We start from the raw sequence: 26,892 nt of genomic DNA on the forward strand, positions 1-26,892 counted from the left end.
CACTTGGGATGAAGAGTACGGCCAAAGAATACTTGAACGCCCCCTGGAGGGAATAAAGAGAATGGCAGCTGAGTAAAAAACTAAACAAGGCCCACTGTGTCTTATTGAAGACTTAAACAATACAAACTGTATAAAATGTGATTTAGATAACAACCCTATATGCTTTTTTTTGTGTTAATTAACTGGACACTGAGTCCAATTCCTTATCATCAAGACAATAAGCATCCAAATCTGACAACAACGTAAACTTGCGAGGCACAAATGCACAATTTTTACAGAAAAAAAAAACAAAAAAAAAAAACACCCACATATTCCATTTAAGTGGAAATTCATCGTAAATAGCTGCAGTGCAACTTAGGAGGGGGGGGTGACGGGCGACGACTTCAGCAGTAATTGAGACAAGAAAGCTCGCGAGAAGCATTGATTTGAACACCGGGGCTTAACGTCGCCTTCAAAAACATACGTAGAGAAGTATTTCTTCTAAATAGCTGTTTGTTACAGATGAGCGGTGAGGAGCTTTCGCAATGCGTATATATCACAAAAGAAAAATGTCACCGAAATGAAAGCGTTGCCACCGTTATCCCACCCCCTTCCACACACACACACACACACACACATACATACATACATACAATCACATTTTTTTGGATTTCCCCACTGAAAAACAACACCTGCCCCCCTCCCAAAATGATTACCACCTCCCCATTTGATGTGATCTGTGCAGTATTTACTGTTTAATATGCTGACAGATTTGATAATAAGGCAAAAACAGGTCAGAAAAAAAGCAGATGCTAGGTGCAAAAATGATGAAATACAATAAGAGTCAGGATGCTGTGTGAAGATCTTTAAATAAACCTCATTAATCAAGCTTTGTCATCTAAAAAAAATGGCTTTTTTATTGCTCCGATAAGGAAGGAGGAGGGAGAAGAAGCTTTTTTTTTTTTTTTTTAGTCCTTTTGAAAGGTCTGTCTTTTGTCACTTTTTTAATCACGGGTGAGAATTTGCGTCTATTCCCAGAAGCGCACGGGAAAAAGTACAAAAGGTACATCTTAACTTTATGCAAAGTGGCCCGCCTTTTTAAAACCCCGTTCCGTCAAACGTCGTCACAGAAGGTGTTGGTTGTCCTGTCAAAATGTGTAAAAAAAAAAAAAAAAAAAAAAAGCGCCTTGCTGACATGGATAGCTCAAGAAAAAAAAAAAAAAACACCACCCATCAAAATGTAATTACATATGCATGCATAACAATTCATATCAGATATGTTAATCGCTTTTGCATAATCTTCTTGAGTGGCAAATTATTTAATTATGGGTTTTTGCATTCAAAAAAAATGCATCAAATATACAAACATCTTTGGTGATTTTCCACAATTTTTGCAATAAAATCTTAATCATTAAAAATAAAAAAAAGTGTAATTTTCTATACACGTTTCACTGCCCTGCAACTGTTCTTTTTTTTTTTTTTTTTTGTCCATACCCACGAGTGACACAAGGACAATTGCAAATAATTGTGGCGCCCGGGAAAAGCTGTAAGGGTAAAAAAAAAAAAAAAAAAAAAAAAAACATAAACAGTTCATTAGATGAAAAATAAAAGGCGTAAAAAAGAAAAAAAAATACCCAAGGGCAAAGTGTAATGAGGGGCCCTGAAGTTTCCTCTGCAGAGGTTTTCTCTTTTTTTTTCAACCCCTGCACACATGGCTGGTGGCATAGCATGAAGTGCAATTAAGTCCGTGTGCAAATGCGACGTGCCATCGCTAACCCAGGAGGAGAGCGGACGCGTGTTGGCAAAAAAAAAAAAACGAGGCCAAATAACTCTTAAAGTGCGACTCTGTGTGCTTGACTTCATTCACACGTTCAACCTTTAGACGTGTTTCTCTACGCCTAATTGAAGTCAAAATGAACCCGAAGGCATCGAAATTTTCCTGGATAAATATTCCTGAAACGACCCTGTCGGAATATTGTCCTGGCTCAGCACAAAATAAAAATTATATAAAATTACAGTACATACAGTACACCGCAAAATCCTATATGTTTAGTGTTAATGTGATACCCACCTTGTATGACAGTTCAGGTGGTTCAAAAAAGTGATTTTATTTAATTTTGTTTTTTTTGCACTCATAAAGATGGTCAAAAATCCCCTAAATTCCCTGTTTGCAACACCAAAATGTCAGTTGTCAAAGGTGAGTCATTTTCATTTATTTTGGTTTTATTTTGCCTCATTATTGAGTGCTTAACTTCCATTGTCGCTTGTCGAAAATACTTGCTTTTTCCACTTTTCTGACCTATAAATGTCGTTTAAATGTTGTATTACGATGCTAAAGTTTCAGCTAATGAGGTTTGCGCAATTGGAAGTGTGAACTGAAAGAAGTTTGAGATGGCTCTAACACTCGGTTTCCTCATATGGGTGTGCCCGGGTACAAGCTGAATGGGACCAATCACCGCAGAGTGGGCGTGCCCAAAGATGGGCCCTGGAATATAATAAATTAAAACAGACCGTTTTAGAAATATAAGGAAATACAGCTGGATAGGTGCAGATTTTGGAAGATCTAGAAAGCTTTCTGCGCGGGTTATTGTGTGTAGCTGCTCTATAGGAGTCCACAACTCAATACAAAAGGGCCGAAAAATTTGCATAACATCGATGTTTGCAAGGCCAATATATCAGTGGCTGAGTGATTTTCATTTATTCTGGTTTTATTTAGTATGTCTTTTTATTAAGTGCTTAATAGTAAAAATAATAATAATAATTCTATAACATCCATGTTTGCAAAGCCAATATGCCAGGTCAAGTAATTTTAATGTATTTTGCTTTACTTTGTCCCATGAAACTCAATAAGTGGCTAACTTCGTTTTACACTTGTATAACTCATATTAAAATTTTAACTTTCTCGAATTTCCATTTTATTTGGTTTTATTATGGAGGGGTCGACTTCTTTTTACATTTGTATTGCAGTCAAAAAGCTCTCAGCATACTTACTTCCATGTTGACAAAACAATACATTGCCGAGAGTGAGTTTTGGAATGAAATTTTATTTTATTTTAGTTTTATTGAGTCTTACCCTCGGGTGGTTAAGTTATTTTTATATTTGCACGACAGTTATGATGGTAAAAATGCGCATAACCAATCCATAACCAATTAGTTGCATGTTCCGAGAAGGCCTATACATCAGGAATAAATAGTTGAGTCATCTTTATGTATTGTAGTTTTATTTAGTCTGTTAAAATATTACTTTAAAACATCTTTAAAACGCCTATAGAGGTTATAAAGGTTTACTGATGTAACAGATGATTCTTCAGGGACAATTGGAGATCTGGCAACCAAGTCAATACGGTGTGTTTAATTCATCGCTTCCTCCAGCCTCCACTGTGATTTTCTCCCATGTGATGTGAGGACCCCCCCCCATGCCAGCAGTTATCCCACCAAGGGGGCCTGAGCCGCTGTTTTAGAAAAGGAAGCCGAGACCTTTAAGCCGGCACAAGTATCACAACACCATCTTCAATAATGCATCTCGGCTTGGTGGGGGGGGGGGGCAATTTATCAAATGGTGTCTTTTCTCCGTTCTAATAAAATTGGGACGTGGGACTTTTTTAATGCATTAGAAATATTATCGGTTGTTTGTTCTATTTTAGTCTTTGCCGCCATTCAATACAGCGTGATGCTACGTACAACGGGGTGACTGTACGGCGGCGAGGCAAGGTGGGGGGGGGACTCCACGCAAGCCAACCCCACCAGCCGGCACCGTGTGTGTTCCCCTAATCGAAGTGAGAGCGGCAGCGGTAAAGAAAAGGAGCCAAGCGCCTCAGGTAACAGCATGGGGGCCCCCCCCTCTCATTAGCTCATAGGTTGCCGCTTTTTGGTGGCTTTCCACTCCATGCCACCGACACCTTATTGTCTTCTGAGAGGGGGGGGGGGGCGTTGGAGTGTAACATAAATGATGCTATGACCTAATGAAAGAAATTCGGTCTCCAAACTACAGTTTTATTTAGACGCTACTGAGATGTTTTTTTTTTGTCTCTCTGTGTGAGGGCACCCCCCCCCCCACGCCCCCCCAACGCTACCACCACCCACAGTTGGGTAGCAGGGACAGCAGGGGGAAGACAGACAAGAGGAAAAAGGTGCTGCTGGTGCTAAACCGAGGCAGACAGCGTCGGATGGAGGTGTAGAAAATCAATAAAGCAAAGTTGTCTAGGGAGGTAGGCGGCTAGGGCATGGGGGAGAAAGCCGGGGCTCGAGCCCCCCCCCCCCGCCCGCCCCGATCACAACGCTGGCTTCTGGGGAAAACAGTAGGCCTCACAGGGTCAGCACCACAGAGAAAGGTGAGATTAGAGGAAAGTGGAGGAGGGATTTTCACAGGTGGGAGATGACGAGAGACACGAGAGTGCGGTGGGATGGGGGGCGGGGGGGGGGAAGGGGCGGAGTGGTACCTGACAAGGCGGGGACCAAGCGGCCCATTAGCCCGTGGCTACCTACATATGGTTCAGTGAACCCTCTCCGCTCAGCCTCGCCATCTTTTTTTTTTTTTTTTTTTCCGAAGAAAGAAAACTTCACTTTTAACCCGCTCTTCTGCTTTGGAAGCAAGGCTCACTCCTGACCTCCATTTGTGATTCATTTTTGCTTTCATGTCTATTCTTGGGCTCTTATCTAAAATTGAAAACTGCAATAAAAAAAAAAAAAAAAAACCTAGACACAAAAGGCAGACGCTGCCGAAGCGTGCGCGCATCTGTCCGCCCCCGTCAGTCAGTCAGCGGACGCACACTCCGCCTAACGACTATCGGTCTTTTTCTTGTAACGTGACCATTGTTGGTCACCAATGGGTGGCTTCATTTGCATAAGAATGTATAGGGATTTAGCCAGATCATTATCTCTGTATATTTAGGTGTACTTTGTTATTTTACTGCCATTCAGATGCTGATGAGGACCCCCCCCCTTACCCCTCCCACTTTCCAAAGCCCCTCCAACATGTGCCCTCCTGAACTTCCCAACGCGCAAGTCTGCACGCTTTGTCTTGGAATTTGCAACCCTCAGAGGGAGGGGGGAGAAGGACTCCCATAAATAAAAAATAAAATAAAATAAAAAATAACAATAATAATATTTTTTTTATTATTAATTCACTATCACATATTTTAAATAAATTATTTACTTTTAGATAGATTTAGACCTGAACTATTATTAACAACATTAAATTTTATGTTATTAAATTATAAATAAATTGGGGAAAATCTATCAATAAAAATCCACATTTTTCTGCATTTTTTTATTGTACTGAAATTTTGAAAAAAAAAATAGTCAGGAAGATGATATTGCACTTTAATCCATAAAAGGTGTTGTTTCATCATCTGATTTCAGACTCATATTCCTTCAAATTTAACTAGTCAATTAATTTTATTATTATTTGATTATACAAAATGCAGTTTTTACTATTAAGGATGGCTACAACGGTTATTCAAATAATTTGAGTACCTCAATTTAAAAAAAATCCCGACATGAATTCCTATTGAGATGCTGTGGCATGACCTTAAAGGGGCGCTTCATGCTGGAAAATATAACTGAATTACAACAATTCTGCAAAGATAAGGTTCATGCTGGAAAACCCTCCAATGTGACTGAATTACAACAATTCTGCAAAGATAAGGGAAGTTCATGCTGGAAAGACCTCCAATGTGACTGAATTACAACAATTCTGCAAAGATAAGCTTCATGCCAGAGAACCCTCCAATGTGACTGAATTACAACAATTCTGCAAAGATAAGCTTCATGCCGGAGAACCCTCCAATGTGACTGAATTACAACAATTCTGCAAAGATAAGCTTCATGCCGGAGAACCCTCCAATGTGACTGAATTACAACAATTCTGCAAAGATAAAGTTCATGTTGGAAAAACCCTACAATGTGACTGAATTACAACAATTCTGCAAAGATAAGGGAAGTTCATGCTGGAAAGACCTCCAATGTGACTGAATTGCAACAATTCTGCAAAGATAAGGTTCATGTTGGAAAACCCTCCAATGTGACTGAATTACAACAATTTTGCAAAGATAAGGGAAGTTCATGCTGGAAAGACCTCCAATGTGACTGAATTGCAACAATTCTGCAAAGATAAGGTTCATGTTGGAAAACCCTCCAATGTGACTGAATTACAACAATTCTGCAAAGATGAGGAAAGTTCATACTGGAAAACCCTCCAATGTGACTGAATTACAACAATTCTGCAAAGATAAGGGAAGTTCATGCTGGAAAGACCTCCAATGTGACTGAATTACAACAATTCTGCAAATATAAGCTTCATGCCGGAGAACCCTCCAATGTGACTGAATTACAACAATTCTGCAAAGATAAGGTTCATGCTGGAAAGACCTCCAATGTGACTGAATTACAACAATTCTGCAAACCGCTACACATAAAACATAACATAAAAACATGCATTCCTATATGTTGGCCGTTCTATTTCGGTGTCTATTTCTATGGAACCCCAACAGTTTGACCCCATAAGATGTGTTGTCAAAAATAAATATTACAATTGTTTTCTTTTAAGTATTGTACGAAAAATATGAATACAATTTAGCACTTTTTCATTCATTCATGTAGGATTCTGCACTTTAATCCATAAATGGTGTTGCTTCACCTGGTTTAAAATGTAACTACTTAGTTCACGTAATTATTATTTTCCTATTACGTATTTTATATCAATTTATTTTACTTGAATAGAGATAAAAATCTCTACATTTGAAATACAGAATTTCTGGCCAAAGGGAGATAAAATAATCTATTACATGCAAAATATGTAATATTTTTAACAGGACTTGCTGGCGTGTTACAATGACTGCAACAACGATTGCTCTAATGGTGGCCCAACTTGAGGGAAAAATCCAAATAATAAAAACAAATCTTTAATGTATTTGTGATCAAGGCCGAGATCTTCAAAAAGAAAAAAAAAACAAGTGGCATAGAAGAAACTATGATAGTGGCCACGCTTTCTCATTAAAACACTTAGGATGAGAGGCCGGTACTGAGTTTAATTGTGTGGATGTACTTTGTGTGTACATATGCAAGCAAAATATTACAAATGAAGAAACCTCTCTCTCTCTCTCGCTCGACCCTCACTGTGTGTTATTAAAAAGCAAATCCTAGTAACTAAAAAAAAGCCAATGATTCATAATATATTTCATTAATACTTCATGAATCCTTTCACCATACGTAAGCTAGTCTGGTTTAAAAAAAAAAAAAAAAAAAAAGTGTGTGGTGTGGTGGTGGGTGGGTGGGGGGGGGGGGCATTGTCACCTATTCTAGTACCCGCTTGTCAGCACATCACTGGGGAGCGGGTGTCACATGTCACTTCTGGTTTACACCACCGCGTGGGGACCGGGCTGGGTGGGTGTGTGCGGGATGGAAAAAGGAAAGAACAGAAGGAAAAGTGATGATGAGGAGAAGAAGGAGGGAGGGATGGGGATGTTATCGTATCATCGCCCCTACGTCTTTATATTTTTCCTCCCTTATTATCTGCGGGCCCCCACTCACTGCAGTCACTCAATCACACGGAGCCCCGAGGACAGCAAGGGGACCCTGGGAGAGCCTTTTTGCTGCAGAGATGATGAGCGTCTGAAAGCTATACTGATCGCTGTCACCCCGTCTGTGTGTGTGTGTGTATATATATGTGTGTATATGTGTGTGTGTATATGTGCCACTTCGGAAGGGGCCAAACGAGAGATAAGCGAGAAAAGGAAGCAAAAGATAACGGACACATTTGCACTGACAAACAATAACAACAAAAAAAAAAAAACTACAATATGCCGCAGGCCACATCCATATAGACAAGTGTTAATATCAAGAGATATTATATACACTACACTCCTTTTGCAGTCACTCTTAGAGGACGCCGTGAAAATATACCAAACGGCACTCAAAGATATTATATTAGGTAAATATGCACTTTTGTGGAAGCTAGCTCCTGAATCGCTACACATAAAACATGCATAAAAATATTTATTCCTATATGTTGACGGTTAGGGCGGCACAACGGTCGAGTTGTTAGCGCGCAGACCTCACAGCTAGGAGACCAGGGTTAAATTCCCACCCTCGGCACATCTCTGTGTGGAGTTTGCATGTTCTCCCCCGTGCATGCGTGGGTTTTCTCCGGGTACTCCGGTTTCCTTCCACATTCCAAAAACATGCTAGGTTAATTAGCGACTCCAAATTGTCCATAGGTAGACTAATAATAGGCTATAGTCAACCACAAGTCAGCGATCAATTAATTAATTTATGACATTTTGAAACTTAATGAGTGAGCGCGCAGACCACACAGCTAGGAGACCAGAGTTCGATTCCACTCTTGGCCATCTCTGTTTGCATGTTCTCCCCGTGCATGCGTGGGTTTTCTCCGGGTTCTCCGGTTTCCTCCCACATTCCAAAAACATGCTAGGTTAATCGGCGACTCCAAATTGTCCATAGGTATGAATGTGAGTGTGAATGGTTGTTTGTCTATATGTGCCCTGTGATTGGCTGGCCACCAGTCCAGGGTGTACCCCGCCTCTCGCCCAAAGACAGCTGGGATAGGCTCCAGCACCCCCCGCGACCCTCATGAGGAAAAAGCGGTAGAAAATGAATGAATGAATGAATGAATGAATGAATGTTGACGGTTCTATTTCGGTGTCTATTTCTATGGAACTCCAACAGTTTGACCCCTTAAGTCGGATGGACTTGAAATTTCTCACACAGTCCTACAAAACACCCACTCGAAACTTCAGTGCAGTGGTTCTATTACTTCATTTATATATCTAACTAATTTATATATTGCTTTACTTTTAAGTCAAACCAAGCAGATGTATTTGTTTTGAAATCGGTTGTCATATTTTGCACATAAATGCATTTTAGAGGAATTTATGAAGGTATTTTGTCAAGAAAATGAGGAAGAACGTGATAATGGCATATATAAATTAAAATTTGACATCAAAAATCAGATATTTCACTTGAAACTATAATATTAACCTACTGAAAAGGGACCCACGACCCAATTTGCAGTCCAAATAATGACACTTTTGTTTGTAAATACACAGGACTGGTTCTCGCGGGGGGTGCTGGAGCCTATCCCAGCTGGGGTACACCCTGGACTGGTGGCCAGCCAATCACAGGGCACATATAGACAAACAACCATTCACACTCACATTCATACCACTTACTGAGTCTTTTGAGCTTGCATAGTAGTTGGTTAATATTCTGCATCATACATTGGTAGTGTATTGTCTGGTTGATGCGGCATAATACTTTTACTGTAGTACTGTATATGTGTTTACATTCCAGCAGCCATTTTTATTCATTCATTTATTCATTTTTCACGAGTGTCACAGGGGGTGCTGGAGCCTATCCCAGCTGTCTTCGGGACACCCTGGACTGGTGGCCAGCCAATCACAGGGCACATATAGACAAACAACCATTCACACTCACATTCATACCTATGGACAATTTGGAGTCGCTAATTAACCTAGCATGTTTTTGGAATGTGGGAGGAAACCGGAGTACCCGGAGAAACACACACACATGGAATCGAACTCGGGTCTCCTAGCTGCGTGGCCTGCATGCTAACCACTTATCCACCGTGTCGTCTTAATCATATGTATCAATTATGTTTAGAGCTTTGACCTTGTGGAGCCAAGTTACTGAGGTTTACAGTTTTGTTCAAAGGTTGTTTATTTTTTTGCCATTTCTTTATATATATATATATATATATATATACATATATATTATTGTTATAAATGTTAGCAAAATACATATGAACAAATTTGTGTCCAAATTAAAGGCTTTTTCTCTCCCTTTTTTGTTGAGAACTGATACCTAAGAACAGAAAAAGGTAGAAACAAACTTTTTTTTCTGTTGAATTTTTCTTTTGGTATATACCGTGTTTCCACAATATTCTGTAAACCTTGAAAAATCATCAAAAATAGCCGGTACTGAAAGAGTGATGGCTTTTGGAAAACGAGTTAAGTTACTTGGAAAGAACAGTTCCTGTTCTTATGATGACACTGTCCTTCAGTCCTGATTTGACCGACTTCGAAAAAAATGTACCGAGTTAATCCGCAGACATCTTTATAAAAATGAGCACCCAACAAAACAAATCCATTAAAAAAAAAAAAAAACAGCAGTAACTACAATAACATCCCAATGAGTAGCAACCAAGATCCATTTGTTTACATCTTAAATCTGCACTCGGTTCAGAAGGAAGCGGGAAAAAAAAAATGTCTTTTTATGACAAGCCGATGATTATTATATTCCACTTTGGTGTCACTGATGGCTTGTTCAGACCATGAAAAGACTCAATCTGCTTTTCACTCCTCAGTGGGAATTAGAACGAGCAAGGAAAGTCAACCTAAGGCGATTTAAAAAGTGTCCAACATCCGACTCATGTCAGCCTGTCATGTCCGCCACTGTGCGGCGACGGCGCAGGTCAGCCGCTTCAAGATGGATTACAACACCACAATCTCACGTTCTAACTAAACACCAACAATCTGGTTTGGAAATGACATTCATTAGGTCGCCGACGACGACGCCGCCGACGACGCCGAAACGCTCACTTTCTGCGTTGCATGCTTGGACCGGGCAAACCGCACCGTCTACGCAACCTTGGCTCGTCCGTGACCGCTAATTAAAAACGGGTATGAATATTCATGCCTTCAATAACCGATGAACACCCTGATCTTCAGCCGCTCGGCTTCATTAGACGTTAGACGCCATGGCTATCTTTTAGCGAGGACTAAATATAAACAGCTAACAGCACTTCACTGGAAACTTTATAGTCGGGGCTGAGCGTTTTGCAGAGGAAAAAGTACAAACTACACACTCATGAGGAATCACAATGACATTGAAAGCATAAATCCCAAAAAATTATCATAGTAATAATTGATATGCTGCAAGTTTTTTAGCACTGAGCCGCCATACTTATTTTTTTAATGTCACCTAACAATTATTTCCTTGGTCCGTCTGAAGTTCATTCATTCGTTCGTTTTCTACCGCTTATCCTCACGAGGATCGCGGGCGTGATGGAGCCTACCCCAGCTGTTTTTGGGGTGAGAGGCGGGGTACACCCTGGACTGGTCGCCAGGCAATCACAGGACAAACAACCATTCACACTCACATTCATACCTATGGACAATTTGCAATTTGCATTTATTTTTCTCTTCAGTAAATACTGCAAAAATTAACATATCATTGACATAGTTGCTAATAGTGATTAATCATGATTAATTAGATAATAATTAATTTGGTGAATAGTTTTAATGGGATTAATTGAAATGATTAAATGGTTTTAATAAATCATGATTAAGTGTTAAGAATTAATCTGATTAATTTTTTTAATCACGCAATAGCCCAAACATATACACATATATATATAAATGTCACTTTAACAGATAAGGCTGCACAGGGGACGAGTGGTTAGCGTGTAGGCCAAACAGCTCGGAGACCTGGGTTCAATTCCACCCTCAGCCATCTCTGTGTGGAGTTTGCACAGTTCTCCCTGTGCATGCGTGGGTTTTTCTCCGGGTACTCCGGTTTCCTCCCACATTCCAAAAACATGCTAGGTTAATTAGCGACTCCAAATTGTCCATAGGTATGAATGTGAGTGTGAATGGTTGTTTGTCTATATGTGCCCTGTGATTGGCTGGCCACCAGTCCAGGGTGTACCCCACTTTTTGCACCAAGACAGCTGGGATAGGCTCCAGCATGGCCACGAGAAAATTAATTAAATGAATAAAACAATTAATGGAACACCAAAATATTGATTAATCGGTTAATCGTTTATATCGTCGCTAGTCTCTTGTTTAGATAACCCATGAATTAAATGAATAAAACAATTAATGGAACACCAAAATATTGATTAATCGGTTAATCGTTTATATCGTCGCTAGTCTCTTGTTTAGATAACCCATGAATTAAATGAATAAAACAATTAATGGAACACCAAAATATTGATTAATCGGTTAACCGTTTATATCGTCGCTAGTCTCTTGTTTAGATAACCCATGAATTAAATGAATAAAACAATTAATGGAACTCCAAAATATTGATTAATCGGTTAATCGTTTATATCGTCGCTAGTCTCTTGTTTAGATAACCCATGAATTAAATGAATAAAACAATTAATGGAACTCCAAAATATTGATTCATCGGTTAATCGTTTATATCGTCGCTAGTCTCTTGTTTAGATAATGTAAATAAACACCAAAAAGCGGTATAAGTTAGAATTGGACACTTAGATATAAAATGTATATGCAGTATAAGTCATTCATTAGCTCCTTTACACGCCATTTACCGTCCTCATAACAAAAAGTAGCGCCCTTTACCTTGACCCCTATATGAAGAATGTTTAAATGCATCCCGTTTTGTCATTCACTGATCTTGTCTCCGTCCAATGTGGACATTCATTAAACGCGCCGTTTGTTTGGCCCGTTTGAACCCAGAAGGTATTTCTCGAAGGTCAAGGATGAAACTGATACACTCAGATTTTTTTCAAAAAAAAAAAAAGAAACCGGGAACCTAAGCCAACAGCTTCTATTCACCTCATCTATCTCTTTGGCAAAATAAAGTGTTCAGCCTTTCAAGGTTGGCTTTGGAAAGGCCTTAATTACCTCCCTGGGCGGACACTGGGAGGTATTCTCTCTCTGGTTTTTATTTAAAAAGGGAAAAAAAAAAAAAGGCACAGTCACAGATCCCACTTGACCGTGACTGAATCACTAAACAATCGGGAAGTGAGAAAAGGGGCTCGGCGGACATCATAATGAGACTGTCATGAAGTAGATGTCGCACATCTTATAATAAACACGGGACGACGTACACAGTTTTGAAAAGAAAGAGAAAAACATCTTTTGTGGGTCTTGATGAAATGGTATCACGCGGGCGGGGTCAAGCGACAAAAGGCTTTCAATGCGGTCTCCAACTAAGTACGGTTCCGCTATATCCCGCCATATTGTATGATGGAAAAAGCATAGCGCGGGGTCCTCTCTCTTTAATGCCTTGACCGGCGGTGGCACCCATTCCCTGAACTCCAACACTCCTCAGAGTTGCTATTCCAAAAACGGCCAATTAACCTTTGTCATCGTCAAGGATCCTGGAGTGTAAAGTCATGAGCATTCACGCGGTTAAGAGTGTTTACCGTGAAGGAGTTCAAGATTGTGGGGCTGCGCGGCGAAGGAGTGGTTAGCATGATGGCTGTACAATAAAAAAGATCGAGGGTTTGAAGCCGTTTGGGCAGGCAAGTTCGGTTAATTGGAGGCTTAATTGTCCATTGGTATGAATGTGAGTGTGAATGGTTGGAGTTCAGGTTGAACGCCACCTCGTATTTATACGGTGTTGTTAAAGTCTTGAACGGTTTTTTTTTTTTTTTTTTTTTTAAGATGCAACTCCACAATACAAGAGAGCATGTTGGGTGCAGATTTAAGCTCCAAAAACGGCCACAAGGTGGCTTTTTTTTTTTTTATAAGAACTCGGCCTGCAACTTTCCTATAGAACAACACAGGACAGCAACCAGGAAGTGAAAATGTGTTGGAAATTACACATTGAGGGAAAATTTTAATGCAATGAATGAGTGCAAGCTGCACGGTACCCGAGTGGTTAGGGCACAGGCCTCACAGCTAGGAGACCCGAGTTCAATTCCTCCTACATTCCAAAAAACATGCTAGGTTAATTGGCGGTCTCCAAATTGTCCATAGGTATGAATGTGAGTGTGAATGGTTGTTTGTCTATATGTGCCCTGTGATTGGCTGGCGACCAGTCCAGGGTGTACCCCGCCTCTCGCCCGAAGACAGCTGGGATAGGCTCCAGCAACCCCCGCGTCCCTCATGAGGATAAGCTATAAAAAATTAATGAATGAATGAGTGCAAGCTGCACGGTACACGAGTGGTTAGTGCACAGGCCTCACAGCTAGGAGACCCGAGTTCAATTCCTCCTACATTCCAAAAAACATGCTAGGTTAATTGGCGACTCCAAATTGTCCATAGGTATGAATGTGAGTGTGAATGGTTGTTTGTCTATATGTGCCCTGTGATTGGCTGGCCACCAGTCCAGGGTGTACCCCGCCTCTTGCCCTGAAGACAGCTGGGATAGGCTCCAGCAACCCCTGCGACCCTTATGAGGATAAGCTATAAAAAATGAATGAATGAATGAATGAGTGCAAGCTGCACGGAAGACGAGTGGTTAGTGCACAGGCCTCACAGCTAGGAGACCCGAGTTCAATTCCTCCTACATTCCAAAAAACATGCTAGGTTAATTGGCGGTCTCCAAATTGTCCATAGGTATGAATGTGAGTGTGAATGGTTGTTTGTCTATATGTGCCCTGTGATTGGCTGGCCACCAGTCAAGGGTGTACCCTGCCTGGGATAGACTCCAGCACCCCCGCCACCCTTGTGAGGATAAGCGGTAGAAAATGAATGAATGAGTGCATCAATGTATATATTTAACCAACAATAACCTTTAACCTTTCTATAGGTTGCCTTCAAATGATAAAAGCTTGGACACCCCAGAACTAAGACAAACTACACAAGTTGGCGCCACGGCACACTAAACTCACAAAGAAGGGGCACGGGTTTACTGCAAGGACATTTATGTAATATAATATTCCAAAAAGGATGCGATCAAATGAAGCAATAAGAGGATGCTTTTTATGATCAAACATGAAAAAAAGAGTAAATGCGCTCAATAGTGTCCTTTCCATGAACCTTTTGGATCATTCTTAGAGCAATGTCGCCATCTGCTGGACAAAATCATGAACAACCACACTGGCTTGCAAGCAGTGGGATGTCCACTGATAGAAATTAAAGTGAAATAAGTTTGGTATTGTTTATGTGATGATTATTATTATTATTATCATCATCATCATTGTTATTTACAATTAATGGATGACATCATCCAATCTTTAAAGGTGGATTGCACTTTCTGAGACCCCCCCCCCCCCACCGCTGGGACAAAACCAAAAGGCGCCTTTGAAGACAGGCGGCTTTGTTTACCCGATAAATTTGATTAGATTAATCCGACGCTCTGCCTCCTTTTTGTGTGATCAAAGGCGTGGTTGAGAGCGACGCCGCCGCCGCCGCCGTCCCTGCAGTTTGTCTTTGGTTCATCCGGTGAAGGTTTTCATTACGACTGACCCACCAACATGGACGGTTTTTGGCAGAGGAGGGTGTCAGGTTACATAATACATGTGTCACATCCGGCTCATATGTACGGCGTTAAACACAAAGGCCATTAGCCAGCCAATCACAGGGCACATATAGACAAACAACCATTCACACTCACATTCATACCTATGGACAATTTGGAGTCGCTAATTAACCTAGCATGTTTTTGGAATGTGGGAGGAAAACCGGAGTACCCGGAGAAAACCCACGCATGCACAGGGAGAACATGGAAACTCCACACAGAGATGGCCGACGATGGAATTGAACTCGGGTCTCCTAACTGTGAGGCCTGCGTGCTCACCACTCATCCACCGAGCAGCCTTATCTGTTAAAGTGACATATATAGACGTGTGGGCTGTCACGTGATTAAAAGAAATTATTAGATTAATTATTAATTAATTAATAACTAATTTTAATTAATCATGATTAATTAAAAATCCTTCCATCATTTAAAAAAACTAAATAATTTCAAAATAAAACATTATACATATATTTACATACATTCTTCAATTCTTGATTTCTTATTTCTGCAATGAGCCATTTTCCACTCATGGCCCCTGCGCCACACTTTAGACACCCATGTGTGTGGGGTTTTTTTTTCAGCATTATGAAGGTAGTACTCACTCCCGCTCGCCTAGCTTAGCTGTGAGGCCTGCACGCTAACCACTCGACCGCCGTGCAGCCCTCTTCTGAACTTAAGAAGCCAAAAATGTACCACTTCCACACGGGATGTGAAGATAATTTTTTTCAGTAAATAAATGATACCTCGCAAGTGTAGTGTAGAAGGTTGTGGCAATAAGATGAAAAGTTGGTCAACTTTTGGATTTTTATACGCTGCCAACTAAAGACCGGGAAAGACCGGAGTGGATACCGGCTCTCAACTTAGACCCGTTTTTTTAGAAAGTGCATTTTTTTTCCACGGAAATACACTTCGGAGCCATTTGACCGTGATAAACGAGGGACACGTGTACACGGTTTTCACCCAACGATGCGCCCCTGTCTGGATGCGACTCCGGTACTTACAAAGTCCTTCTCCAGCTTCTCCACCTCTTGCTTGTAGCTCTTCAGTCGGCTGTTGTACATGGCTCGGCTCTGGACGGGGATTTCGCGTACCTCCAAGTCCATCTGCTCCAACTGGAAAACACGCAAAAGGTCGGGAAAAGTCAACTTCATGAAACGTTTCTCAAACTAGCGAAGTGCTAATGAATGAATAAACGATGAAAGTTACGACAGAGGAAGAAGTCTTGCGTGCAGAAGCGTACGCTCCAAAAAATCAAATATGGAGCGACATGAGCGGGGCCCACTGATGTCGCCCGGAATGAGGTACGAGTACGCCAAGACACGTGTTTTCCGCGGGCGTTGTTTGCCAAAAAACAAACTAATCACGGCGACATAACGAGACAAGTGCGACAACCATTTGTCTCTGTCGAGCGACTTTGCTCATTTCTAAACAGTGACGTGAAGACTCCAGATAATGGTGTGAAATGTGTCACAGAGGGAGGGGGGGGGGGGGGGGTGTCACTTAAAAAGTGGATTACCGGGGCGAGTAATCATGCAAAGTGGGAGCCTCGTCAAGCATCTGTACGCCACATCATGGCGGAGGATGGAGCGTGGTCGTCAATTCATTATTTAGGAAGAGGAAGGAAATTAGTGATCAAAGACGTACCAACTCTCTGACTTCTTCAAGCTGTTTGTCGACATTTAGAACCAGCTGTGTCTTCTCCTCTGAAAGGTAAAAAAAAAAAAAGCAAAACAGTCACATATTGATCAGGCGACAAGATGAACAGCGCTTCATGACAACAGCCCCCGCAAAAAGGGGGCGGTGGGGAGAAAGCGTGGAGATGGGAGGGAGGAAAAAAAAAAAAAAAAAAAGAAAACACAACAAGAGGACACATTTGAAGATATATTTACACATTCTCTCCATGCGGCGAGCCGACATTTGTGACGCCTCTTAGTTTGTTGGCGTCTGGGAGGCCTTTGTTGGCTCCCGTCGAGGAGCAAGCGAGACAGCTCAAAGGGAAGCGAGGTTGTCGGGCTTGGCTCACTTTGCCACGAGTCAGAAAGCGCCGCACCTCCTCACCCATCCGTGTCTTATGCGGCGCCCGTTTGGAACGCATTCGGACTTGATGTGCGGGTCTTTGTCCGACGCAGCGATGAAATAAACCATTAGGAAAAACAAAACCACATTTATATGAAAGGCTGGAGCCTACCCCAGCTGTCTACGCCCTGGACTGGTCGCCAGTCAATCACAGGGCACATATAGACAAACAACCATTCACACTCACATTCATACCTATGGACAATTTGGAGTCGCTAATTAACCTAGCATGTTTTTGGAATGTGGCCTGCACGCTAACTACTCGTTCCCCCGTGCAGCGTTATCTGTTAAAGTGACATTTATATATATGTGTATATGTTTGGGCTGTCAGACGATTAAAAAAATTAATCAGATTAATTCTTAACCAATTAATCATTCATTCATTCATTCATTTTCTGCTGCTTTTTCCTCACGAGGGTCGCAGGGGGTGCTGGAGCCTATCCCAGCTGTCTTTGGGCGAGAGGTGAGGTACACCCTGGACTGGTGGCCAGCCAATCACAGGGCACATATAGACAAACAACCATTCACACTCACATTCATACCTATGGACAATTTGGAGTGGCCAATTAACCTAGCATGTTTTTGGAATGTGGGAGGAAACCGGAGTACCCGGAGAAAACCCACGCGTGCACGGGGAGAACATGCAAACTCCACACACAGAGATGGCTGAGTGTGGAATCGAACGCGGGTCTCGGAGCTGTGTGGCCTGCACGCTAACCACTTGTTCCCTGTGAAGCCTTATCTGTTAAAGCGACATATATATATATATATATATATATATATATATATATATATATATATATATATATATATATATATATATATATATATATATATATATATATATATATATATATGTGTGTATGTGTGTGTGTGTGTGTGTGTGTGTATATGTTTGGGCTGTCACATGATTTAAAAAATTAATCAGATTAATTCTTAACAATTAATCACAATTATTAAAAACATTTAATGATTTCAATGAATCTGATTAAAACTATTATTCAAATTAATTATTAGCTGATTAATCATGATTAATCACCATTTGCAACTATGTCAATCATATGTAAGTGAGTCAAAGGTCATGCAAAAATATCGAGTAACGTGAAAGGCGCATTGTGTGCACTGATTTCAGCAGCGGTGCCAAGCCGACGGACGATTGCTGGCATTTTGTCTCCTCTCCGGGATGCCGTGGGCACAGAAGAGGGAGTCGGTTGCATCTGTGAAGGCAGCGGATGCGGCTGGAGGGGCCCAGCAGAGACGGACAAACCTGCTTTTCATTCAGGTTTTCAGTTAATAATGTGAGAAGACGGGAAATAAGGCCATGGATGGATGGATGGATGGATGGATGGATGGATGGATGGATGGATGGATGGATGGATGGATGGATGGATGACCAATTACATTTTGGTACAAAATAGCTGCCACCTACAGGACTGGAATGGAATTACATTACTTCTTCTTTTTGAAGCTCTATTGAGTGATCATGTTATATAGTAAACAAGGAAAAACTAACTTTTTCTGAGTAGTTTGAAAATTAATTCACACATAGCATAAAAAAAAGTCCTTAGCCAAGCTCTTGATACCAAACTCTTGAACAGCCAGAGGCGATTTCACTGCCAAGTGTCACAATACTTTCTTGCTGCAAGTCAGACAAAGAGGTGGAGGAGGGTGAAACAATGCGTGAATGCGTAGCGAGAGTACACGCCGATAATAGAACCGGTAATTAAAAGAGATTGTAGTTCTTGTTGTACGTTAGATTCAAGTGGCAATTAAAAGTTTGACGGACTAACAGCAGAGCATTCTTGAAGCGTCGAGGGGCGGGCGCAACAATAAATACGTCGACATCTCAGTGTTGCTTTGAATGAACACACCCAAGGACATTTTTTTTTTGTGAGCCCAATTGTGCAAATGTGCAACACAGAACTAAACAAAAGCCTTCCGTCGGTGGCTATATTCATATATTAATGTAAACTACAGCCAATATCAAGCCACTTCAGACACAACAATGCATTGAAGGTAGAATCAACAATGGAGTAGCAAGTGAATGAAAAACGAGTCTACAAGTGACAGAAAGCAGAACGACTTACGCTGATAATAGTCATGATGATAATTTCACAAGCTCGGGAATATCGTTTTGTATGTACTGATTTTTGGGACAGAATTCCCACAGAAAATTAACTGACTAATTAATTTGTCAACAGCTCCTTAACAACTTTCCCAAACAATTCAATTCACGTTCCAATTCCACTAATGCACTGATACAACATCATGCCTTTTTGAAGCTTCTTCTGCTGGAAAATGTTGAGTACCCTAAATTCCGGTGTATAAGCCACACTGAGCAAATCGTTTCACTGGAGGACAAGCGGCATAGAAAATGAAATGAATGGAAGGACTGAGCTACAATGCTGCCTCTGTCCACCAGAGGGAGACAGAGAAGTCCGGAGGGAGCTGACGTCATCGCAGGCTTGGATGCAATGCATTATGAGAAAGTGTTAAAATGTATTTTTTATTTTAAACTTGTATTGGTATGTCTATTGTATATTTTTTTAAACGGGTTTTTAAACGAGTAGTAGTTCTGAAGTAAAGAAGATGTCACAAGGTTAGAACTACTTAGCCATTAAGTAGTCACACTGTTATAAAGTTGTATGGTTCAATATTTAAGAAAATCGTAGAAAAAAGTAAATTGACTGGTGAGACAGTGCCCTCTGCTGGATTCATAAATGCAGCACTCTATTTCCTCTGCATAAAGCACAATCAAAGCACTTAAATTACCATTAAAAAAAATAATTTATCATTTAAAGTCGGGATTCTCAATTGGCGGGTCAAGATTAAGACTCAAAAGTGGGTCATGCATTGCATCCATTTTAAAATATTACAATACATTAATAATACAAAATAAAAAAATAATACAAATACAATAAAATAAATAAATACAAATATTAATAAACATTTCTGTGACATTCCAACATCAAAAGTCTTTTCACTTCTCCCTTAATTGTTTTATTTTTCATGAATATATTTTTTATTATTGACTTTTTGGCACTTTGCTTGTTGTAAAAAGACCATATTATTGTTTGTTAATATACCTATGTAATTTGTCTCTGCATCTAGTCACAGTCGCCCTCTACTGGCAGTTAAGTAGAATGCGTTTTTAATGCACCATCCGGGCAGTGTGAAAAAGCATTTACTTTGCAGAGAATAGCCCCCAAAAAATGCAAAGAAAAGAAAAAAATTAAGAAATGAAATACAGTTGTGCAGCATACAGTAAATAAATATATTTTATACAGATTGTACACAACAATTCTCTCAGGTTCGTCACAACAATCGGTAATGCAACAGGTCAGTGACTTGATTAACAATTTTGCACGTTCATAAATGTGACAAATTACATATTAATAGTGATTAACCAAATGAGAATATTTTGACTTTTTTGTTCACTTCGGCGACAATATTGTATGCCTTGAATGAGAGAAAATGGAGTGACTTTAACAACAGTAACCCGTGCACAAGGCGAATAAAGACACAAGTCCATATGTAGCGGTAACGTTAGTAGTTAAGAATAAACGTCAGTAGTTAAGAATAAAAACTATGTATCAATAGATATGAAAATGATGCTAAATTGATTTAAAAGTCACCAGACCTGCTGCACCAGCTAGCGTCCAAGCTATCTCAGAGCTAATCAATAAACTCTCTTACCTCCACTCAGTTTGGGAATTCTGCCGATTTTGTTCGTCACTTCGGCTGTAATGGTGCCAAAGTCCTGTTCGTAGGCTTCGAAATCAGAAGACATCATGTGAGGTGCAATTTAAATGGAAGATAGATTGGTTTCTGCTGTGCAGTTAGCTCAAAATAATAAAATAAACACGACTGGGATGTCACTTCCTTTGTGTCACAGTGAATTGTATCCGGTCCGGAAGTTGGAATTTATGAACATAAAATTACTCACTCGTTAGATATGACTGATATAGTAACCCTCAAAATTATTTTAGATTATAATAGAATATACATTTCATATTAATAAATTAAGTTTTTAATCTCTTTAAATGTAACATCAATAGTATCCGTACTTGAACATGATGTATCCTGACAATGGTTCCTACTTCACAACCTCACCAAGAGGAAAAAAACAAGGAAGTGGCCAGGTTGGTAATTTAAAGTGACAGCTTTTTATCATCATTCAAAAAAATATATTGTCAAACTGTGTTTTTTTTTAAGAAATCTGTAAGTTACATCATTATAATTCATTCGTGTTGAACGTACTAGCAATTCAGTTTGACGAACAAGCTAACAGCCTTCGAACAAGCTAGCCGCCTGCTTTCTTATGCGAGTAATGTGGCGAATTGTCGTGTTTTGTAGCATTCGTTGGCTAATTTAGCGAATTTCCTGTATAATGAGTGATTCGGGTTAATTTTAAAGCTAAAACTCATATATAGGTTTCCATAAAGTTGCGTGAAATCCGATACACACACTGAAGTAAATAAGCATCAGCTTTCATATTATAGTTCCTGCAGATTAATAGTTGTGTCGTCCATTACCACTTTTTACAGTACATGTAGCAGAATCTATGTCTAAAAGTCATTGTTCCTGTTGCTTTTCTTCCTAGATGGAGTGTTTGAGTGTGTCCCAAGGATAGCATCCTCCCAAAAGGACCAATAGAGGATGCTGCTCTCTTCCAGGACAAACAACAATGTAACACTTGAAATCCGACTGACTCAACACCAGGCTTGTTGTTGGATTATTGCAGGAAAAATATGTGCGCCATCTACACAGCCGACTTTGCAAGATAACAAAAACTAACCCTTACATTTCAGTAGCGCTAGAGCCAGAATAGTAATAGTTTCTTTTATTGGGTGCCGGATAATGAACATCCTGTCGAGCATTGTGTCGTTCAAGAATCTCCATGAGCTGCGGAGATTGTGTCACTGGGGCCCGGTCATCGCCCTTTCCGTCATTGCCATATGTTCCAGCATGGCTATGCTGGATTCCGTTATCTGGTACTGGCCTCTGGACACCACTGGAGGCAGCATTAACTTCATCATGCTCATCAACTGGACCGTCCTCATTCTGTACAACTACTTCAATGCCATGTTTGTCGGGCCGGGATACATCCCTCTCGGTTGGAAACCAGTAAGCGCAAGCAAGAATACGAGAATGTGAGATTTCCCCACATTTATTTGTTTATCTGAAAACAGGATAATCAAGAGGATGTCCAGTACTTGCAGTATTGCAGAGTGTGCCAAGGGTACAAGGCCCCGAGATCCCACCACTGCCGAAAGTGTAACAGGTACGACCCACAGCGCTTAGAATGGATGAAAAAGAAGAACGCGTGCAGGAGACCCGAATCGGATTAAAGTGGAACCCATTGCTGCAAAACGCTGGTGGTTTGCATGGCAATAATAATGCAAAAATGGTCTGTTCCAGGGTCAAATTATCTCCAGCATTTTAGATTACGCATTGACATTATAGCAGTAACCACAGTTAGTAGTTAAAAAAATGTTTATAAGTTGTCTGAACCAATGTCTTCCTAATCTTCTGACTGTGTGGCTAACACGCTAACCACTCATCCACCTGTTTATATCGCCGTAAAACACAATAACTTATTATTATTGCTCCCTGTGTCCCCGCTTCAGGTGTGTGATGAAGATGGACCACCACTGCCCGTGGATCAACAACTGCTGTGGCCACCAGAACCACGCCTACTTCACCAGCTTCCTGCTGCTGGCGCCGCTCGGCTGCTCGCACGCTGCCACCATCTTTATCATGACCATGTACACGCAGCTCTACGAGAGGGTGAGGGGGGACGTTCTCGTGCGTTTTAGTAGCTGCGTTCATTCAGTTTGGGATCATGCGGGTTTGTGATGTGTTGCTTCAGATCTCCTTTGGATGGAGCACCGTTAAAATCGACATGAGCGCCGTGCGTCAGAGCCAGCCTCTCATGCCCTTCAGCATGGCCGCCTTTGCCGCAACACTCTTCGCCTTAGGCCTGGCGCTCGGCACCACCATCGCTGTTGGTATGCTTTTCGTCATACAGGTATGTTTCGTGCTTAGCGGTTTAGGGATAAAATGTGTGCAGGAGCAAAATGATCTGGAGTGCATGAGAAATCAAAAAAGTATTTTTTTTTTTTTTTACTACATAGTCTTATGAATACATACACTACTACATTTAATTCAATAGAGGCCTTAATTGGAGCATATACCTCATATAAATACAGTAATCCCCCGTTAATCCCACGGTTAATTGGTGCCAGACCCAACCATGCTAAATATTTCCACAAAGTACTATTCCTTATTTAAAAATTGAATATTTTTGTAGTTAAGGCATAGAAAACCTGTTTGTGACATCCTAATTAAGTTTTTTGATAATATTAGTAGGGATGTCAGATAATTATTGGCCCGATATCAGCATAGAAATACGATATCAGTATTAGAAATGTAGAGAATTTAAAAGCCAATATTAGATATCCCTAATTATTAGAGCCCTCTAAACATTCCATAGTCACCTTTACATTCATATTACTCAATATAGTCGGCATATAAACTGCTTGTGTGTGTGTTGCTATGGATGCTGAGCGAGGGGTCAGACAGGAAGTGACATGTCATGTTTTTAATAGGCTGTATTTAACCACAAAACAGCATGATTTATTCATGAATATATTTTGAAGTGTATGGAGGCAAAACAATAAAAAACAATCGACTTTTTGCCTTAACTCAGTTCCTTTATTTCCAGTTGAAAGTCATCATCCGAAACAAAACCTCGATTGAGTCCTGGATCGAGGAAAAGGTAAGACCAATGTTATACTAAGTGATGATAAATAGAGTTGGGCGTCCAACAAGGGCGATACAAGATCTATCTCATCTCCCACCACTAGGCCAAAGACAGAATACAGCATTACCAAACCGGGGAGGAGTTTATCTTCCCGTACAACCTCGGCGGCCGCTGGCTCAACTTCAAGCAAGTGTTCACATGGTCGGGGGCGCCAAGAGGGGATGGCATCACGTGGCCCGTCCATCCCAAGTGTCACCAGCATACCTTAACTGTAAGTGTCCTAGTTCTGACTTCACCGCGCACCACTGTGTCGTCCATTATGTATGAACACGCTTGTGCTGTTCCAACAGGTTGAGCAACTGAAGCAGAAGGCCGACAAACGAGTGAGAAGTGTAAGTTCTTGACAAGTTCTATATTAAAATTCATTTTCTACCGCTTTTTCTTCACGAGGGTCGCGGGGGGTGCCGGAGCCTATCCCAGCTGTCTTTGGGCGAGAGGCAGGGTACACAGGGCACATATAGACAAACAACCATTCACACTCACATTCATACCTATGGACAATTTGGAGTCGCTAATTAACCTAGCATGTTTTTGGAATGTGGGAGGAAACCGGAGTACCCGGAAAAAAACCCACGCATGCACGGGGAGAACATGCAAACTCCACACAGACATGGCTGAGGGTGGAATCGAACGCAGGTCTCCGAGTTGTGTGGCCTGCACACTAACCACTTGTCCCTGTGCAGCCTTATCTGTTACAGTGACATTTATATATATATGTGTATATGTTTGGGCTGTCAAGTGATTAAAAAAATAATCAGATTAATTCTTAACAATTAATCATGATTTATTAAAACATTTAATCATTTTTATTAATCAGATTAAACCTATTATTCAAATTAATTATTATCTAATTAATCATGATTAATCACCATCAGCAACTATGTCAATAATATGGCGCCCAGTATTAAAATAATAATAGTCTATTATTCTTTTTCCTCTTTTCTGGGTCTAATGGAACCGAGTCCACAATTTGAGGAAATAGGTCGAGTGTAATGTCGACGTAAACAGCATAGAATAACCACGTTTGTCCTACGGCTCGCCCAGCAGGTCCAGTACCAGGCCGTGGAGGACTACAACGGAGCCTGCTGCCCCCTCACCAAGGGGATCCAGACCTTTTTCCGAACGCCGTGCACAGAGGAGCCCAGGATCCCCCTCAAGCAGGGCGACACCATTCTGGCCACACGTGGCACCAAGTGAGTTAGTCGTTTTTTTTTTAAGGGAGTGAGTGTTCTATTCGTTTATTTTTATGATTTATTCTTCTCAGGTGGTGGATGTACGGAGATAAAGTTTTGAGCGAGGAGCAAATGAGAGGTAAGAATGTAAACAACAACAACTTAAGCAACACTTTTACCGTCTTTTCTTATTTTGGTTTACAGCCGGTGAGCGCATCAGGGGATGGTTTCCGAGGCGATGTGTGGAGAAGTGCCATTACGACACAGCGGCCATAGATGGCACCAGCGAGAAGAAAGTCAATTAACATGTGATTGATTGATTGATTGATTGATTGATACCTAAAGGTCGCCCATTCTCATCCTGTATACATTCAATGACGATGTCACACCAGATGCTGCAATATCGCCGCATACATCATATCGGTCAACGTTTTTTCCTCAACGCATTTTGATACATTTTGATGTACCCGAGCACTACGAGGACCCGCAGAGCTGCACCGTAGGCAATGGAACGCGTGGCTTTCCGTCTCACTTTTCTGGCCAAACCCAGCAAGTCTTAATTTTAACCAGTCGCCGCCAGGCTTTAATGTGATTACATAATGTCTTTACTTGAATTTGTTGTTTTTAACGTGTGCTGATGTCTGTTTTTGGCTAATTATGCAATGCCTCTCCGCCCAGTCAACCCCCCCCCTGGGGCGACGTCATGCAACTCTTTCTACTGTACCGAGATAGCGCTTCATTTCTTTTTGTTATTTTTGTAAGAACAAGTTTGATTGCCTCAAATGATAAAACCTGAGATTTCAGAAACAATCCATGATTCCTCTGAATGTTGCTTTTGTTGCCATTTGAAAACAAATCCTGTTGGCCCCCAAAACGAATTTTTAATCAGCATTTTTTTGCAGTGGCTGCACGGTGGAGGAGTGGTTAGCGTGCAGGCCTCACAGCTAGGAGACCCAAGTTCGATTCCACCATCTATGTTTGGAGTTTGCATGTTTTCTCACACATTCCAAAAAACATGCTAGGTTAATTAGCGACTCCAAATTGTCTATAGGTATGAATGTGAGTGTGAATGGTTGTTTGTCTATATGTGCCCTGTGATTGGCTGGCCACCAGTCCATTGTGTACCCCGCCTCTCACCACAAGACAGCTGGGATAGGCTCCAGCTCCCCTCGCGACCCTCATGAGGAAAAGCGGTAGAAAATGAATGAATGATGAATGAATGACATTGACTATTGGGGCCTGCACAGTGGACAAGTGGTTAGCGCACAGACCTCACAGTTAGGAGACCAGGGTTCAATTCCTTCCATGTCTGTGTGGAGTTTACATGTTCTCCCCGTGCATCCCCCCAAAACATGCTAGACCAAATTGTCCATAGGTATGAATGTGAGTGTGAATGGTTGTTTGTCTATATGTGCCCTGTGATTGGCTGGCTGGCCACCAGTCCAGGGTGTACCCCGCCTCTTGCCCGAAGACAGCTGGTAGAAAATGAAAGAATGAATCAATTTTTTGCAGTAGGTCCTCAAAAACCCTCCTGTTATATAGATGATCTTTGATTTGGGTTGGGTTTTTTTTTCAATTGGTCCTCAAAAAACATCACTGCACTGACAGAGCTCCTGTCATTTAGAGGATCTTTGACAAGTGTGC

At 41.0% G+C, this 26,892-nt stretch overlaps 2 protein-coding genes across 7 annotated transcripts in view; one reads left to right on the plus strand and one right to left on the minus strand.

The window, feature by feature from the left end:
- The window catches only part of vti1a (vesicle transport through interaction with t-SNAREs 1A), a 159,044-nt gene extending 137,918 nt beyond the window's left edge, over positions 1 to 21,126 (minus strand). For all 4 annotated transcript variants that reach the window (XM_058062704.1, XM_058062703.1, XM_058062702.1 and 1 more), the window contains exons 1-3: positions 20,947 to 21,126; positions 16,819 to 16,877; positions 16,176 to 16,286 (exon numbers count right to left, since the gene is read on the minus strand). In XM_058062704.1, the coding sequence (XP_057918687.1) occupies positions 16,176 to 16,286; positions 16,819 to 16,877; positions 20,947 to 21,043 (267 nt within the window). In that variant the 5' untranslated portion in view covers positions 21,044 to 21,126. The remainder of the gene's footprint in view (positions 1 to 16,175; positions 16,287 to 16,818; positions 16,878 to 20,946) is intronic.
- Positions 21,127 to 21,319: 193 nt separating this feature from the next.
- Positions 21,320 to 26,026, plus strand: zdhhc6 (zinc finger DHHC-type palmitoyltransferase 6). 3 transcript variants are annotated; one of them, XM_058061749.1, is made up of 11 exons: positions 21,320 to 21,392; positions 21,854 to 22,377; positions 22,443 to 22,534; positions 22,881 to 23,040; positions 23,123 to 23,281; positions 23,978 to 24,031; positions 24,120 to 24,287; positions 24,367 to 24,408; positions 25,121 to 25,269; positions 25,341 to 25,387; positions 25,453 to 26,026. In XM_058061749.1, the coding sequence occupies exons 2-11, from the start codon at positions 22,111 to 22,113 to the stop codon at positions 25,551 to 25,553; spliced, it is 1,239 nt and encodes a 412-aa protein (XP_057917732.1). In that variant the 5' UTR covers positions 21,320 to 21,392; positions 21,854 to 22,110; the 3' UTR covers positions 25,554 to 26,026. The 3 variants fall into 3 exon arrangements, with proteins under 3 accessions (XP_057917732.1, XP_057917734.1, XP_057917733.1); XM_058061751.1 differs by having other exon boundaries at positions 25,124 to 25,269; XM_058061750.1 differs by lacking the exon at positions 21,320 to 21,392 and adding an exon at positions 21,393 to 21,471.
- Positions 26,027 to 26,892: the final 866 nt, after the last annotated feature.

This window comes from Doryrhamphus excisus, chromosome 22 (assembly GCF_030265055.1).
Source record: "Doryrhamphus excisus isolate RoL2022-K1 chromosome 22, RoL_Dexc_1.0, whole genome shotgun sequence".
Classification (NCBI taxonomy): Eukaryota; Metazoa; Chordata; class Actinopteri; order Syngnathiformes; family Syngnathidae; genus Doryrhamphus; species Doryrhamphus excisus.

Coding starts and splice junctions, on each gene's coding strand:
- zdhhc6 (XM_058061749.1), top strand. CDS start 22,111: ATGAACATCCTGTCGAGCATTGTGTCGTTCAAGAATCTCCATGAGCTG. Junction 25,270..25,340: donor CTGGCCACACGTGGCACCAA/GTGAGTTAGTCG, acceptor TATTCTTCTCAG/GTGGTGGATGTACGGAGATA. Junction 25,388..25,452: donor GAGCGAGGAGCAAATGAGAG/GTAAGAATGTAA, acceptor TTTGGTTTACAG/CCGGTGAGCGCATCAGGGGA.